Source organism: Pseudopodoces humilis, chromosome 1 (assembly GCF_049639895.1).
Source record: "Pseudopodoces humilis isolate 2021_Gansu_Grassland_sample_001 chromosome 1, ASM4963989v1, whole genome shotgun sequence".
Taxonomy (NCBI): domain Eukaryota; kingdom Metazoa; phylum Chordata; class Aves; order Passeriformes; family Paridae; genus Pseudopodoces; species Pseudopodoces humilis.
In genome coordinates this window covers 22,875,362-22,891,563 of record NC_142200.1, presented here as the reverse complement: position 1 = coordinate 22,891,563, position 16,202 = coordinate 22,875,362, and the positions used below count along the sequence as shown (strand labels likewise).

Sequence of the window (16,202 nt, the reverse complement as noted above, 5' to 3'; positions counted from 1 at the left end):
CAAGTCTGCCATGTAAACTGAGTTGACAAATCTTGCCACCCAGCCCTATTAAAAATATTCTTGAAAGTCATAAGTTAAAAATTCAATTCTCACCATTAAGTCACATCAGAATGGACCGAAGTGGTCCAAGGCTCTTGTGATAGCAGGGTGCAATGCTCAGCTGAGCTCTTTTTGTCAAGTCTGTAGGAGGATGCTGGTCTCAGTTTGCATCTGCTCTGTCTTTTACTGCCCAAGTCTAGCAGTAAAGAGCTTGAGTCACCTTTAATGTGGTCTTTCTTGTTCTGAAGCACCAAGTCTTGTTTCTGAATCTGTTCATGACAATTGACTGTATTTCATTTCTTCTCTGTGCTTTTTGGAGGTGTTATTATTCCTCCTGTTGACACAGGTGATAACTGCCCTGGGGCAGTAGCCACTACTCCACTGTTCACTTCTTCCTGTGTATTGGGGAAAGAAGACAGAACTTAATAGCGGTGACAAGATCTCCTTTTTTGTGGCAGTAGGAGGCAGCAGTGCTGCCTCAACCAGTCATACAATTCAAGTGCTCCAGAGTCAGGATACTGAGAAAACCAAAGTGATGTTGCATAACAAAGTGAGTATTATTCTCTTATAAACATCTCTCCAATACTGGTAGTGCAAGTGTTTGCTTATAGCTTGGGAGCCTTAGGGTAAATCACGTGTTGTTTATAGCATCACTGGTGGCTGGGCACTCACTCACTGAGGGCAAGCAAGGACGTGCTTGGGCCACTCACAGCTGCCTCAGGCCAAGAGATGTGTAATGAACTCTCAGCTGCCCAAACAGCACATCCACAAACCACTTACCAGCATGTCCAGATAATTTGTGTGAGTCTGGATATTGTGTCGATCTTCCGCTGCAACCTTCTTAAAGTTCTTCAGCTTCACAGGGACCTTTTTTGCCACATTCACAAAAGGAACCATCCATTGTACACACTCTGAAATGCTGTCCCAATCTAAGCCTGAAGAGTAGAAAACAGGAATATATTCAGAAATGATGAGGGAGTTGCACAGTGTTTCAATATGGCCATGAGTTTAAAAAACACAATAAATAATACTGCAGATAAAAATTCAGAAACATCCTCCCAGAAACAGACATTTTCTTTATGCTTGTTATTTAAAAGGGTGGTGGCTAAGAAGGGTGAATGGAGGTCACAAGGATTGTTTCTTTACAGGGGAGGCTGAAGTGACTTGTGGCTTGAACACAAGATTGTGGCTCATGCTATAAAAACATGCATGCATACTATAAAAACAGACATGCATGACTGCTTGAGAACTACATTTCAGGAGAAAAATTGGCCAAATCTATAGCTCATGATCCCCCAAACACCTGGAAGTCATAGGGCAACTATTAGCCCAAAAGCAAGAACAAGAAATGTTTCAGTTCCTTAGCAAAAGCTGCACTGCTGAAAGTGTTTTATTTTGTGTCTTTGTAACATCTGAAATAGTGTAGAAAGTGAAATTAGAAGTAAAAGCAACCCACGGAACAAATACTAGCGTCGATGTTGGTTTTGGTCTTTGGCAGCTTGGTAAACCAATACCCTCTTTAAGCAGATGTGGGCCTGTGACAGCTTCCAGAATTCTCTGCCTAACAAGGCCCAGCTTTACGGAGGCATCTTACCTGAAGCTTTCTTAACTATTTCGATTGAGGTATAGTGGCAGAGCGCTGCAGCAGCTAGTGTTCTGTACTGGAAGTCCAAAGAATTCACATCCAGAATACACAGGTCTAAAAGCTGAGGACATGAAGAGTAACAAATTTTAACAAACTGATGCTTTAGCATCCTGTCTCGGAGAGGGCTATACACACAGCAGTCCTACAGCCTCTGCCCCAGAACAGGGCTGAGCTCCAGGAAGCTACTGTCTTAAATTTAAAGACTACATAGTGCAGTATTTACAACACTGACTACCCAGCTTCAATAAGCATCTCTGAGGCTGGGTACAACACATGTCCATACAAACTGAACCACAGCACTTCCAAAATAGTCAACACTCCCCAGGCTGCTGCCTTGGCAATTACACAGAAATACTGTCAGGGTCAACACAGGTAAAAACAGCCTAGAGTCCAAAATTATCCACCTTGCTCTCAGAGATGTCACTGCTGTTTACAGAATGCTGGAGTGCACAGTGATTAAAGACATGAAATAGATTTTTTATTTTTCCAACATACAGAAAAGTCAAAGTATGTGAAAGCAGGGAGATAAGAAACACAGAATACTTGTCCTCGAAACTGAATTTCTTTGGTAGAGTCAAACTTGCATGTTACTTAAAGTAACAAGCATGGGGAAACAAGGGAACACTTAGAACAAAGTGTCTTTCAGGGTGTGATGTCCAGTAGTGCTTGCCAATGCCCTAAGAACCATTTCCCAACAGTTTACTACCTACCTGGGCTATTTGAATGAATTTTTCCTGAGAATACTGAGGTAGCAGCACTTTTGGAACATCCTTCAGAGCATCCACTTGAAGATAGAGGTTCAGCCAAGAGACAATTGTCACTGGACAGAGTTCCCATTTTAAAGCCTGCAAATATTTAACAAACAGTTAAGTGCCCTAAACCACTCAAGGACAGCTTTGTGCTCTGATTTCTTCCTATACCTCTGCTTAGATTATTGCACATATCCTTTAAAGATACTAAAAATTATTCACAGTTTCAAGTTTACAAATCCGCTCTTTAGGTTGCATTCTCACTGCTTTTTGAAAAGGCTGCACTAGGATCAGCACAAATCTGTATCCTTTTACCTGTGCAGTTGGATTTTATATATCTTGTCCATTCAGAAGCTGGGAAATTAATATTTCCTCAAGCTTTTGGGCTACCTGTCTGAACCTGCAGCTCATATCTATTCAGAAAAAATTAATGTATCGAGTCCTGTGCTGGTAAAGATGGATCCTTTCCAACATGAGGAACACCAAGCAGTGAGGTCTTTGCCTGTCTCTCCAGAAGCCTCTGTTCCTGGACAGCAAAGGATGTTGGCATGTGCAGTACATTACAGTGACAGCCTTCCAGCCTGCCTGTGGCTGGCTGCACTGTTGAGAGCTTTTACATTCACACAAGAAACCTGCCCTTTTCTACCAGTCAGGGACTGCATCCCAGCCAGAGTGTCAGAGGTCCACTGCACACACAACAAAGGCTTCACTATTGTGCAGAAACAGGGACAGGTTCATTTTTCTAAGCAAGTAAGTGACATTAAAACACAAGGCTCACCTGGAAAGTCTTTCACCCAGCACTTACAAACACAGCAAATAATTACCTTTAACATAATAAGCTCCATTCTTACAATATCATCTTCACTGCAAGCACCATCAGTGACATAAGCGAATTCCTGTATTTTAGGAGCGTAGATTTCCTTTAAAGGGAGGGAAAATGAAGATGAGTATCTTAGAGTTCTAAGAAAGGTTGACAAGACACCAGGAAATACTTTTCTGTCTGTACTGACATGTTAACATTTCTTATGCTACAACAGTGTTTTTTTCATTATATGAACTGACATGAAACTTACAGGAAAAGGAGATAACCTATAACCTACTTGGGTTCTAATATTTGTTGTATAATGCAATGGACTGATTGCAACTCTTTGAGATTCTGCAAAAATAAATGCTGACCAAGCAATCAGAACACCCTTTCATTTATAGATCTTTCTACTCAGCCATTCCAATGCTGTAAAAAACATACATCATCCCAATTTTCCTACAGATGGCTGGCTGGTACAGGTTATCTGCAATGTCAGTGCTGATGTAATCACATGTTACAAAAAAATAAATGAAAAAAAAAAAAGAGAGAAGTTTAAAAAAAAAAAAAAAAAAGAAAGAGAGAAAATCCCACAACCAGCCACTCTGTCAAAATCCATGGTGCAGAGATGGTTAAGGAAATTTGCTAAGCCAGTCATGCCAGCTGGGGCCAAGCATAGTTTGATGTGTAAGTAGAAGAGAGCTTGCCAGCAAAACTGCTTCCCTACTAGCTGGCTCTGCGAGCACCATGGCCCCACACACTTCCTTAGGACAGGTGAGTGCTCATAGTGCACAATCTTGCCTTGGGAACCACAGTGAGATCTGAGGATTCCAAGTTAACAATTTAATCCCAAGTTTTCCTGTCAGTCCTGCCCACTATGCATTATCCAAAGGCATGCTCCTGGCCCATCGATGTAGCACACAATATGAGGTATCACCATCGCTGCACTTGAGACTCACACTCCACTAAATGGAGGCTATTGTAAGGGTATCAGCCTGATGTACAGACAGTTTGAGACTTGGGCTTGGTTTTGTTCAAGTCCCACACCCATTCCTGAGATTGTTTGGCAACTGCTATATATTTGGGAAAAGACAAGACAAAACAAAGCTACTTCTAGTACATTTGCATGCCTTTTAACTTTATGTGGTCTCCTTCCCTGCTGCTGGAGAAAGGGAGGACAAAAACTGCTCTCCAAGAGACTGACAAATGTACAATTGAAGGAAGAGAAAAAAAATTCCCCTTCTGACTTTCAGTGTTGTATCTACACTATCAAGTTCAAAAGATTCAGACAAGAAATAATCGTTATGACTGTCTTTTTAGTTACTCCAAATTCAATATCCTCCTCCCTGTAACAATGTTTCTTACCTCAAGTTTGGAGGCAATAAATAATGAGGTAATTCCTATGAGCTGAAGCATGCTCTTGTTAATGTTCTTTTGGGTCAACATGAATCTATCAAAGAAGTCTTGAGCTAGGTAGAAGGTTTCCCGGTGGAGTGCATACACCTCACACACCTACAACAGGGGGAAAAAAACCATTCAGTTTTCTGTTATAAAACTATGTACACACAATGGCGTATTCAAGCTTTAACAGCAAAATGCAGGTTCATCTTTTGCACCCATAAAGCTTTGCATACCAAGGTATGGTAGGTTAGCATGGGACTGGAAAAGGTATTTCCCATGCTCCCACCTAAATGTGCATTACCTATGACGTACTAACAGACTTTCAAAAAATACTTTTTCTAAATTAAACAGCAACCAATTTTCCACTGAAAGAAGAAAGCCTGTTGAGGAAAAAAACCCAATAGAACAGCAACACCTACACATACACACACTAATTTCCTTAATTAAGAATACTCTCCAAGCATCAAGCTGAAGTCAAATCCTCACTGAATTCTTAGTAGGTCTGTCCCAGGCAGAACCACTAAAAAAATCAAAGCCTTTGGCTCTACAGCAAAGACGCCTGGAAGCTCCTGCTGGAGGGGGCTCTGCTGGCAGGCCAGGAGCACTGCCTGCAGCCCCTCAGGCACACCGACAGCCTCACTAAGCAGGAACAAAACTGCAGGAGCCGCCATCTGCTCCATCCCATTGCTGGTCTCCCTGGCAGGGAGAACTTTTAATACTCGCATTGTATCGAAGTGTTTCAAATGCCAGTTCAACAAAAAAAGAAAGGCGAGTGCCCAGACCTGCAGATCTTAAGGAGAGCCCTACTTTTTCATCTAATCTAGAATTTAATTGGGAGGGGCTACCACATATCCAGCTTGTCTGCAACTCCATACCCTTTTCACAACTAGAAAGCAGTTAGATATCTATTAATTACTTACAATCTACATGAAGTGAAGAACAAGAACAGAAAAGACTATCCAAAAAATAGATCCCAGCCGCTTTATTATTTTACTTGGATACAAAGGCAGAATAAAACCTTGTTACTTCAAGCTATTTCCCAAGATAAGGTTGGAAGCTCATTTACAAATTAAAGCCCTTCCTGACCACCAAAAATGCAACTGACTGGCAGAAATAGCACAGCCTCATGCATTTAAACCTGATATATTTGCCTGATAATTGATGTATTACTCTGATACTACTAACAACTGCTCCAAAGGAGATTCAGAACTAAAACGTAGAGACCAGGCCCACCCATAAATAAATGGCAGAGTTTCAGAGAAGTGTTATTTCCCAAACATAATAACACTTGGTCATGTTAAGCAGTATCTGTTATAATGTTACAGAAGAGTGTAAGAACTACTGAAAAGGTCTCAAAGTTGCTGGGATTTAAATCCACAGTGGCAGAACCACTGACCTGGACAAAAGCAATACCCTTGTTGATATTTTTGTTTGGAAATTGGATGATTTCCTAATTCAAGATTTAAAAAAACCCAACAAATTAGTTTAATGGCGATATGTAAATTCCATGTTAGAGGAACTAGTGAAGCACACAATTTGAATAATTTTTTTATTCAGTGCATTTAAAAAATAACTAAACCTTTCATTTTCCTTGAAACTCCTTGCTAATACAATTTATTTGTAACCTTTCCACATATGAAGCTGTCTATATCAAGAACCTTTACCTGTCAGCCATTGATATATTCTGCTCTCTTCATATGATGAATTCTGAAAATTCACTATGAAATCAGAAAATAGCATCATGGGCTGACACTCAAGAGCTCTTGACATGGTCAGGGTCATAAATCCTCAATGCAGATGCAGTGTTCTCATGGCTTAGACACAGTCTACCCCATAAGAGATCCATAACTGGTCTGTCTACAGCAATCTCAATACAAGTGTCTCTAAACTAGACTTCTCTCCTTAGCAGGATGTAGGGTGTCATGAGCAAAATTAAATATTATTGCTCACTGTCCTGGGGGGAAAGTTCAGTGCCTCCTGCCTGGGAAGGCCCAGATGTAGCTCACCAAGAGGATCAAAAGCCTGTTCTGCTGCACAACAGTTTTGCCATTTGTTATAACTGTACATGTTACTATTATATCTTTATGTAAAAGCTGTGCTTTTACCTGCCTACTTCACAGGCACAACACATGGCAAAGTAACTAAAAGTACACACCTCTAAGAGCCAGTCTAGCAGTATCGATCTCATGTGAGGCTGCAAACTAGAATGTAGTGATGTGAAGTGTTTGCAGTGAGCGTATCTGTTCTCCTTCGTCAGGATGTTGAGCCAGACATCTTTGGAATTTCCCCAGCTATGGAATAAAGTTACACAAAACATTGTTACAAAAAAATAAATAATAAAAACATTATTTATCGTTTACAGACATTCAGAAACAAAAAGAAAAATTCCACATACTATAAGATTCTTACAGTAATTGGAAAACTGCAGGAATACTTGGAACGTTTTACATCACCACAACAGCACCTTGCCAAGATCACCAGCAAGTCCAGTTCTACAGAACAGGTAGTAAAACTGAACATGTGACTCTCAAAGTTGCACATGCAACCAGAGTTTCCTATTTCACCTAGTTTGGTGGCTGTTCAGAGAGCAAGATGAAACCAAACCCTCCCCCCTAAAAAAGGACAATATACTCCTCCTCAGGAAACACAAAAGCATACATAAGTTGTCCAGTTTAGCTTGAGAAAAACTGGAGATAGTGTTTAAAGTCACTCATCCATCCCTTTATTTCCTAGCTTACTTCAAGGCTTAGAAGCAAACTATCTAGAGAAAAAATGAGTTCTTTATTGCTAACTTATAATTTATTAGCTGTTTGTGAAGATGATGCCTATATCATCAATATAGCTTTATTTGTAATTGTTATTATTAATTCATATAGGCTTTTTCTTAGACATACTTCTCATCCTGCAGGTACTAAAAGGAAAAGCATGTTAACCAATGAAATTATGATTTCCTACTGAAGCTTTTGGAGTTACGTATTTACCTTTCCCCAAGCTGAAGCAGAGAGACAGAGCTGATCACCAGTATTGCCTTACAAATTTTAAGTCAATGAGAAATGACTTATGATCTTCTTCAAGCAGTTAAGGAAGGACAGGGAAGGCAGAAGTAAATTATCCTCCTATTCAGCTAATCAGAAATGATGGAGTTCAGCTTTACTAGATGCCTGTCAACAACAGGATTAAGCACCTTGCATGGAACTCTGTATCTGAACATGTCTTTGAGGCAAAGCATCACCTGGCAGCGCCTCAAAGTTCTGATCCAGTTTGGGCCAGAACAAAATAAAACAAACCAAGGTATACCTAGAAAGGTTCTCTTAAAGTGATGCTTCCTGTTCTGCTTCTCATTGACCTTGGCTGAAGCTTTCCTTAGCACACTGCAGTAAATTTACCATCTCTTTCATTAAACCCCAGGCTGATGCAAACAGCAACTGGGGACTTTTCTAACACACCTGAATGTCTAAGAAATTATTAAATTGAAAACTATAACTTAGTCAGCTAAGTTATCTCTCTGCAGAAGGGCCACTGTCTAGAACTGTGACGGCACCAAGCACATTGCATTGTATTAGCAAGCTACCTGCACAGTGATATTACCACAAGTTTATTTGAACTTTTTATGTTCTTTAAGGTAAGTTTGTTAAATATTTTTTGGCCACTCAGTTCCAATAGCACTGAGAGAAGTTTAAGCATTTAAAGCTTAGTTTAACCATTATGTGCCTCTTAACCACTTAAGAGTGTCCAGTGTTAAGTTACAAAAAATCAGTTCTGAAAGGTGGAAACTATCTGTCTGGTGTGTTTATAAGATCAGGGAAAAAAAATCCAAACAATCAAACCAAAGAATTTCTGTCTTTTGCTTCTACATCAAATCTTTTGTGGGATGAGAAGACAAGTAGAGGTGTGTATTATCTAAGCACAAAACCACAGATTTTATTAGAGTAGTTCAGACATTTATTCAGACAATAATTACTGCATCTGTTAAACTTACTTGAGTTCTGGCAAAGGTGATGGATTTATGAAGAGGTTCCTGAATCTGTATTTTTTGAATCTTGAGAAGTCAGTGGTTACTGATTCTTTGTGAGGTGTTTCAATAATTATGCAAGGTGAGATGCCTCCTGTTATCGTGGGGGGCCAACAACTCTGCAAAGTAAACAAGGTATCTTTTAAATGCTGAGTTTACTATGAGAGAAAGAAAGGCAAGGAGTAGATTACAGTAACAGAAACAATATATGTAATGTACATTAGTCTTTCTGGATCTCAGCATTGATTCAAGTACTGAAACCAAAAAAAGATGAAAATTAGATGCCAATGAAAATTTCTATAGTCAAGGTGGAACAGGTATAAATAAATGGGATACATTTGAGAACTCAGCTTTGAGGAAGATGACTGTCTTTTGTTTATGAACCCACAAGTACCCTACCCATTGCTTGAAAAGCTCAGTTACAGTACAAAAGGCAAAGACATTAATTGCTACTAAAACACAAGACATTAGGTTGCTAGTCCTATCTACTTATCTATTCAGAGGGAAAAGAAAGGAGGGGGTGGAGGTTCTACTGTCTCTCAGTAGCAATTCAGCGACTTGTTATCTTCCAGTTTAGTGCTCCAGAGAGGAGCCACCCATCTCAGGCTCCAGAGCTAGATACCCACTGAGCAAGCAGCAGCTGTGAACTCTCCCTCAGCTTGCAAATGCCAAATATGGGATGCAATGACTCAAAAGGAGAAGAGAGCAAAGGTATTCAGGCAGAAAGCCTTAGAGAAGGAATTCCAGATTACTGTAGTTAACTACAACTTGTTTCACTCATGCGTATTTGCTCATATGTAACCAGTACGAGTAAGGAGGTATCAAATCCCTGGAGCACATGCAATGCTGTAATGGCTGACAGCCTTCAAAATGGTGACAGAGAACCTTAATTATTCTGTGGATTTGAGGTGGAATCCCATTCACAAAGAATGGCAACACCTGTCCCTGAGCACAGAAGCTTTTCCTATACAGATGACTTGCAAGGTAAGCTACACAGGATTCCTTAGCATATCTAAACTTATTTATAGCCAGACTGAAGTATCCCAAGAGCAAAGTTACACATTCCAGCAGAATCTACCTTAACATGCACAGCCAAGAGAAAAGGGAGGTCCCACTCCTTCTCTCCTGTGATCCTCACTGCCCAAGTTCCACCGCAATGCTTGTCAGACCCTCTGCTGGGTTGACTTAACTTGCTAACCTGGCAGAACTTACTCTGTTGTGCCAAATTATTAAGATGAACCTAATTACTGCTTCGTTCAAAGAATGGAGCAAGGCAAGGGATGGAGTACATGGCCAGCTATCAAGGAAGAAGAGACAGGGAAGCAGGATTTCCTCCTTTCAGCAAAGGTAAGTTGTGACACTTAACACTTAAGTTTCACCCCAGGTACAACTGATATACTTACGCAGCACTTTTTCAACTACTCAAGATTTACAAAGACAACTTCAAAATCAGAAGAGCTTCACCATAGCTGTTACTCTCATTTACTTTACAAACAGATAAACTACTAAAACCAATACTGTTTGCAAGAGAAAATTATAATATTTTACTGATCTGCTTTCAAATAGAAAACTGTAAGGGGCATGTCAGTTTCAAGAGCTTCCTGTGTTAGTGTAAACACATTCCTAAACTGATTTAAATAATCAAAAGAACTGTTAAATGAAAGTAAAGATGGCCTGCATGGTTATGAATCTTAACTAAATGGCCACGAAACCACACCTAAAGTTAAAACAAGTGCAGTGGTCTTGTTCAGACTTGCCTCTAGGCCTTACCTGCTCTGTATATGGAATTGTTCTGAAATATCTGGGGTTATTATCTTTTTTTCACCTATCCTTACTTTGCAGTGGATTTTACATTGAAGGATCTTTTATCTGCAACAAAGTCATGTGTAAAAAAGCAAAAAAGAGATAAAAAGGTGCTAAGCTGCCATAGTTTTTAGTAACCGAAAATAAAACCTTCCCCTATTCAATACTTTCTGGTGTGGAATGCATGATTTCACACCCACCGATATAAACCAGACAGACTCCCTCACCTAGTTTGAAATGGTACTCAGGATTGAATTACCTTAATTTCATATTGATGTTTTTTAGCAATTTTCCCATCTTCTCTTTTCTTAATCTCCTGCTGAGAAAAGAGACACACATCAATACACTTGACAGTGGCTAGCACACCCTTCTAAAGCCCAGGCAAACTCTTGCTACCCCTGCCCCTCTTTGTAACTTGGCAAAGTAAAGATTGTCCCATTCAAATGCACTGGAGAGCTTTTAGTATCATTCAGCTTTCCAAGCTGCTCAAATTGCTCACCTCTGCTGTTCTCCTTTTTCTGGTCTGGACATAATCTAGTGCTTGCAGTTCTTGTGAAGCCTCTTCTTGACAGGACAGTGGCTGCTGCTGTTTGGCTTGCAAACGGCTACTGCAAAGAGTAAAAAGACATTACACATTAGGAAAACAGCAGTTGTTAGTACAGATAATATTAGTACAATGCTAAAAACTTACCTGCGCCTTGACATCTTCTTTGGGCTATAAGATCTCTACCTGGATCAAAGAATAGGATAAGCTCAGTTAGTGCATCCTCACAAAATTAGAACCAAATTCCCTACTTTGTGTCATGAACTCATCACAAAGAGTAGCATGGTTCACACAGCTCAAACAGAAGGGCACGAGTATTCCCCTGGCCCGAGGAATGCCCAAGCATAGCTTGACTGTGGTATGTAAGCACGGGCAGCTCCACGTCCTGTTGCAGGGTGCCCAGGTACGCCAGCAGTTTAGCTCAGGTTGCCTGGGGGTGGGGGCAGAGAAGTTATAAAGGGACACTTCCCACACAAGAGGATGTGGGGAGCCCCTGTGACTGTGACCCCTCTAGTCCTTCCACACCCTCCATTCCAGGCACCCACACAGACACACGTTTTGAGGCTGCCGCTCCCCCCGGGTCGATGCCTCCCCACACCTGCCGGGATGGCCGGGCCGCGATGGGCCGGGCCGGGCGCAGCCGCCCGCGCTCCCGCCGCGCCGGTTCCGCGCCAATTTCCAGCGAGCGGGGAGGCGGCGGCGGCCTGTGCCGGGGTCAGGCTGGGCTGGGGGCACCGCCGGCGCCCGCCCTCCCCTCCCGAAGGGCCGATCCGACACCCACCCGCTCCCGAGGGTGCTGAGGGGACGCGGGAGGGGCAGGACGGCCGCCCCGCCCCCCCAGCACTCCCGCCTGGCTGAGAGCGCGGCTCCCTCCAAAACCTGAGGGGAAGGAAGGGGCTGCCGGGACGGCGCCTCACACGCGGGGGCACCCACCCCCCGCCGGGACACCCCTCAACGGGACCCCCCAGCGCAGGGACCGGGCTGTGAGGGGGTGTCCCCACAGGCACCCCGCTCCAAGTGCCAGGGCGGGGGAGCCGGGTCCCGCCGGGGTGCGGCGCAGGCGGGCGGCCGGGCTCAGCCCGCCAAGCTGCTCGGCCGGCATCCCCGCCCCCAGCGCGCCGGGCTCCCTCCAAAACCGGGCAGCCCGCCCCCCGCGGGGTTCCCCGCGGTGGGGCGGGGGGCAGCCGATGGCGGGATCCCGCCGGCACCCCGGCCCTCCGCACCGCTCCCTCCAGGGGTGCCCACCCGGGCCATCGCCACTCTCCGCTCCGTGCGGATGGGGCCGCCCGCGGGGACATCTCCCCCCCGGCTCTCCTTAGCCACTCTCCCTCCAAAATGCTGCCCGGACGGGCGGGAGGGCAAGCCCGCCTCACCGCTCCCGCCTCACCGCTCCTGGTCACCGCTGCCAGTGCCCACCTCACATCCCCCCACCACCGGCACGGTGTCTGCCGGTACCGCCAGTACCACTACTACTACTATCATCACCGCCATCCTCAACACCACCACCGCTACCATCACATTCGCTACCATCATCAGTGCCATCATTGTTAACATCATCATCGTTATTGTTATTACTATTATTATCATCATCCCCCCGCCAGCCCCCGTGCTCACCGGCGGGACCCCCGCGCACCTCCGCCGCTGCCGCCCGGGCCGCGCTGCTCAGCTGGCGCCGGCGCCAACCCGCTATATAGCGCGCCTGCACTCGCGCTGCGCATGTGCGAGGGCGGCAGGCGGCTTCCCCGCCCGTTCGCAGCCCGCGCCCCGCTCGCCCCAGCGCCGCCCCTGTGCCGCGGGGCCGCGCCGACCCCCGCGCCCCCCGCAGCACCCCGCGCCCCGGCCCGGCTGCCCCGGCTCCGCCGGCAGAGGCGACCGGGAGAGGAGGCGGGCAGCGCCGGGAGGAGCGCTGCCATGGCTGCCGCCGCCCGCTGCCCCGGCACCTCTCCGCCGCCCGGCCCCGCTGGTGAAGGGCACACCCCCGGCACCATCACCCCGTCCCGCTCCGCTCCGGTGCGCTCCATAGGGCCCCGGGCCCCGCCGGGCCAGCGGCGGCTCGTCCGGCGGCCCCGCGCGCCCAGCGGGGCTCAGCCCGCCCGCCCCGGGGCGGGGCCGCCGGCCGAGCCGCCAATGGGAGCGCGCGGAGCCGCGGCAGCGTGCGGCGGCCCGGGATGTAAACACGGCCCCGCCCGCCCCGGCTGTCAGCGCCCGCGCACCCGGCCCGCACCGACACCCCGCACCGCGCCGGCTGCCACACATCCCGCTGCACCGGGAGGAGGCTCAGCAATGGCCTTATCGCTCTCTACAGACACCTGAAAGGAGGTTGTAGCCAAAGAGGGGTCCTCCTCTTCTCCCGGGTAACAAGTGACAGGACAAGAGGACAGAGTCTTAGGCTGCACCAGGGGAGGTTGGGGTTGAACATTACAGAGAATTTCTTCACAGAAAAGGCGATTAGACATTGGAATGGAGTGTCCAGGGAGGTGTGGTGGAGGAGTCACCATCCCCAGCGGTGTTTAAGGAAAGACTGGTATGGCACCATGGATATGGCACCATGGATATGGCACCATGGTCTAGTTGACACGGTGGTGTTCAGATTTGGAGTCGATGATCCCAGAAGTATTTTCCAACCTCATTGTTTCTGTGATTCTATGCCAGCTGAAGACAGGGCTCCCCAAGCACAGCCTCCATGACATCACGTCAAGCCCTATTCCCTACAGAGCAGCTTTCCACACCTGCCAGCCGGGCCCACCTCTGCCCCTCAGGGTCCCACTGTGTCCCAGGGCAGCAGGACCACCTGCCCTGCAATCCCCTTCTCCAGCAGATGATGCTGGAGCTTACTGTCAGTGCCAGCACACCTCCTGTTAACATCACTCAGTGGTTGCATGGAGTTTTCTTAATACACATTCCAAAAAAAAACCCCAAAATAAAATCCTCACTACCCCAAAAGCAACCAAACCCCACAGCACCACATACCTAGCAATGCTGTAAGCCGACACTTTTCTTTAAAACACCGGGTGCAAGGCACCTGCAGCCATTTTGCTGATGAGGAACAACTGGTACTTTCTTGCAGTGCTGAGTACATGTACTGCAAAACAGCACAAACAGAAGCTACGGCTGCCTTCAAGTAAATCCACTTTTTTTCTCCCCACTTTTTTTTTTTCCCAAGTGTAACATTATTAAAGAGTAAACATAGGTTTTTCCTCCTAGTATGTATTATAGTAATTAAACACAATAACCAGGTGCTTACCTTCTGGTAGCTTTGTCATTTTAAAGGGCAAGAAAAAAAGCAGTGCAGCCCACCAAGGCAGAGGTGTCACAGCAGGGTCACTGACAGAAGTTTAACCCAAGTTTTGGGCACCAAGGGCCATCTTTCAGCTGTGTGTCCTTACAGCACCTGATAATTAGGAACAACAATTCCTGCAAACTTCAAGTAAAGCACTGACATGTGCAAGATGGACATTGCAGCCAGCCAGCCACATCAGCTCTGCAAAATGTCTGTTCCAGATGTTGTCATGAAGAAAATCTGCTAGCTGTGGATCAAAAGGAATACAAAAAAGCCTAAAACTCACTGTCATTTAAACAATCTTTTGTCAACTGAATATATTGCATCAGCTCATTGCAAGAAATGACCCATGTCATAGTTCAGGATGCCTGCAATAGACACGCAGGTATCTCTTTTAATTGACTTCCACTGAAATCCACCAGCAAGCTGCATCGTGCTGCCTGGAAGTTCACCTCCTACTCCACTGACTACAGGGAAAAGGTGGTCCCCTGAATTTGGGCAAACTTGACCTGACCTCCTGCCTTTAGCTGACTTCCTGAAGTTGAAATACAACCATAGCTAATTTTTTAAAAACAACTGAAATTTCAGCTAGCAAGAGAAGAGAAACAAATTCTCCTTTTTCCCTAAAAAACGTCTACCCTTCAGAGATGCCTTATTAGGGCTTGTTGGCAACCAGGCTCCATGCAGCAAAGTAGGTTTGGTACATCAGTAATAAGCTCCATAGCACATTGTGAAAGAATACTGTAAAGGGAACAGTAGCTAGAAATTTAATGGGACAGGTTGGCCATGAATAGGTCTCAGCACTAAGAGTGTAATGATTACATTGCTCATTTTTCTAGACCTTTTGACGTGAGTTGCTGCAGGCCACCTGCCACATTTTTGTGGTTTTGATTCAGTAGTGGAAAGTGCACCAGGTCCCATGAACATTCCCCATCCTGCCAGCAACTTTTCCCATAAATTCTCATCAGTAAAAAAATTGCACAAAACAAACCAACCAAACCAAACCCCCAGAAGCTAATGTGTAATCAAATCCTGCAGCAGACAATGAAATGATGATTTTAATGCAAGCTAACACACTGACCTTTTGATGTGGCAATAAAACTGAAGTGAGTTAGTCCATGCTGGGACATTTCCAAGTGGATTGACACACAGTACATCCTCTTTCACTGTGTGGATGCCTCCTTAGGGAGAATGAATGTAAAAGAAGATTTTTTAAGCTTCTAGAAATGCACTACTGCTGAACAGTGCTTGTGCTGGGATATAGAAAGTCTTTTCAGATTAGTCTGGTGGTTTTCTTTTTCTTTTTTTTTTCCCCAATTACCACCTGTAGGTATGTTCCAGAGAAGGTATTAAGGCTTTCCTTACAAGTTTACACATCTGAGGTTGTTTTTCTTGGTTATCCTTTTATGGATCTATTTGAAGAAGCCTAGAATCTACCAAGGATCTAAAATGCACGGATGTAAAGCTGTGAGGATCAATCCAGTTACTGTGTGCTCAATACTGTTCTTCTCTCAGGGAGTTTCTGAATCCATTTAGTTGTTCCCAAGGAAAGAAGCAGTATTTCATTAGAACATTTGCACACAGCTCCACTGTGATCTGGGCACAAAAATAACATGGAATATCAAGTCCTATGTTCCTCCTGCCTTGCAGTAAGCATATTGCTCTGGTCATTTGCTTGTGCTGTCAGGCTTTGTGCTTTTCAGTCACAACAATTTTGTCAAAGCTGTTCTGAAAGATAGTTAAGGGACAGGCCTCCTCTTGTGTAGATGAAATTCACTGTTTTTAAGAGGAGTTTTAAGGTTATTTATGGATCCAGCTACACAGCCTAAACAAAGCACCATTAAGGCTTTATACCTCCTAAAGAGAAATACTTTGTCAGGAAGTTGCATCCTTCCATAAGGGTATTTTTTTTCTGTTGAAGATCATG

At 44.8% G+C, this 16,202-nt stretch overlaps 1 protein-coding gene across 4 annotated transcripts; it reads right to left on the bottom strand.

Annotated features, from left to right (window-relative positions):
• Positions 1-297: 297 nt before the first annotated feature.
• CCNE2 (cyclin E2) lies at positions 298-13,871 on the bottom strand. Of its 4 annotated transcripts, none has more exons than XM_088053448.1 (12): positions 13,848-13,871; positions 11,143-11,181; positions 10,951-11,059; positions 10,711-10,770; positions 8,616-8,767; positions 6,792-6,927; positions 4,601-4,747; positions 3,258-3,353; positions 2,395-2,529; positions 1,634-1,745; positions 820-974; positions 298-434 (listed from the first exon to the last, which is right to left on the bottom strand). In XM_088053448.1, the coding sequence occupies exons 2-12, from the start codon at positions 11,154-11,156 to the stop codon at positions 333-335; spliced, it is 1,218 nt and encodes a 405-aa protein (XP_087909574.1). In that variant the 5' UTR covers positions 11,157-11,181; positions 13,848-13,871; the 3' UTR covers positions 298-332. The 4 variants fall into 4 exon arrangements, with proteins under 4 accessions (XP_087909574.1, XP_014112099.1, XP_014112092.1 ...); XM_014256624.2 differs by lacking the exon at positions 13,848-13,871 and adding an exon at positions 12,987-13,049; XM_014256617.2 differs by lacking the exon at positions 13,848-13,871 and adding an exon at positions 12,610-12,672.
• Between the last annotated feature and the right edge of the window lie 2,331 nt (positions 13,872-16,202).

What these genes read in the sequence shown, in the direction of transcription:
- CCNE2 (XM_088053448.1), bottom strand. An exon ending in TGGAGCTTATTATGTTAAAG is followed by an intron (nt 2,530 to 3,257) that starts GTAATTATTTGC and finishes AAATATTTGCAG; the next exon opens with GCTTTAAAATGGGAACTCTG. An exon ending in AATTCATTCAAATAGCCCAG is followed by an intron (nt 1,746 to 2,394) that starts GTAGGTAGTAAA and finishes TCATGTCCTCAG; the next exon opens with CTTTTAGACCTGTGTATTCT.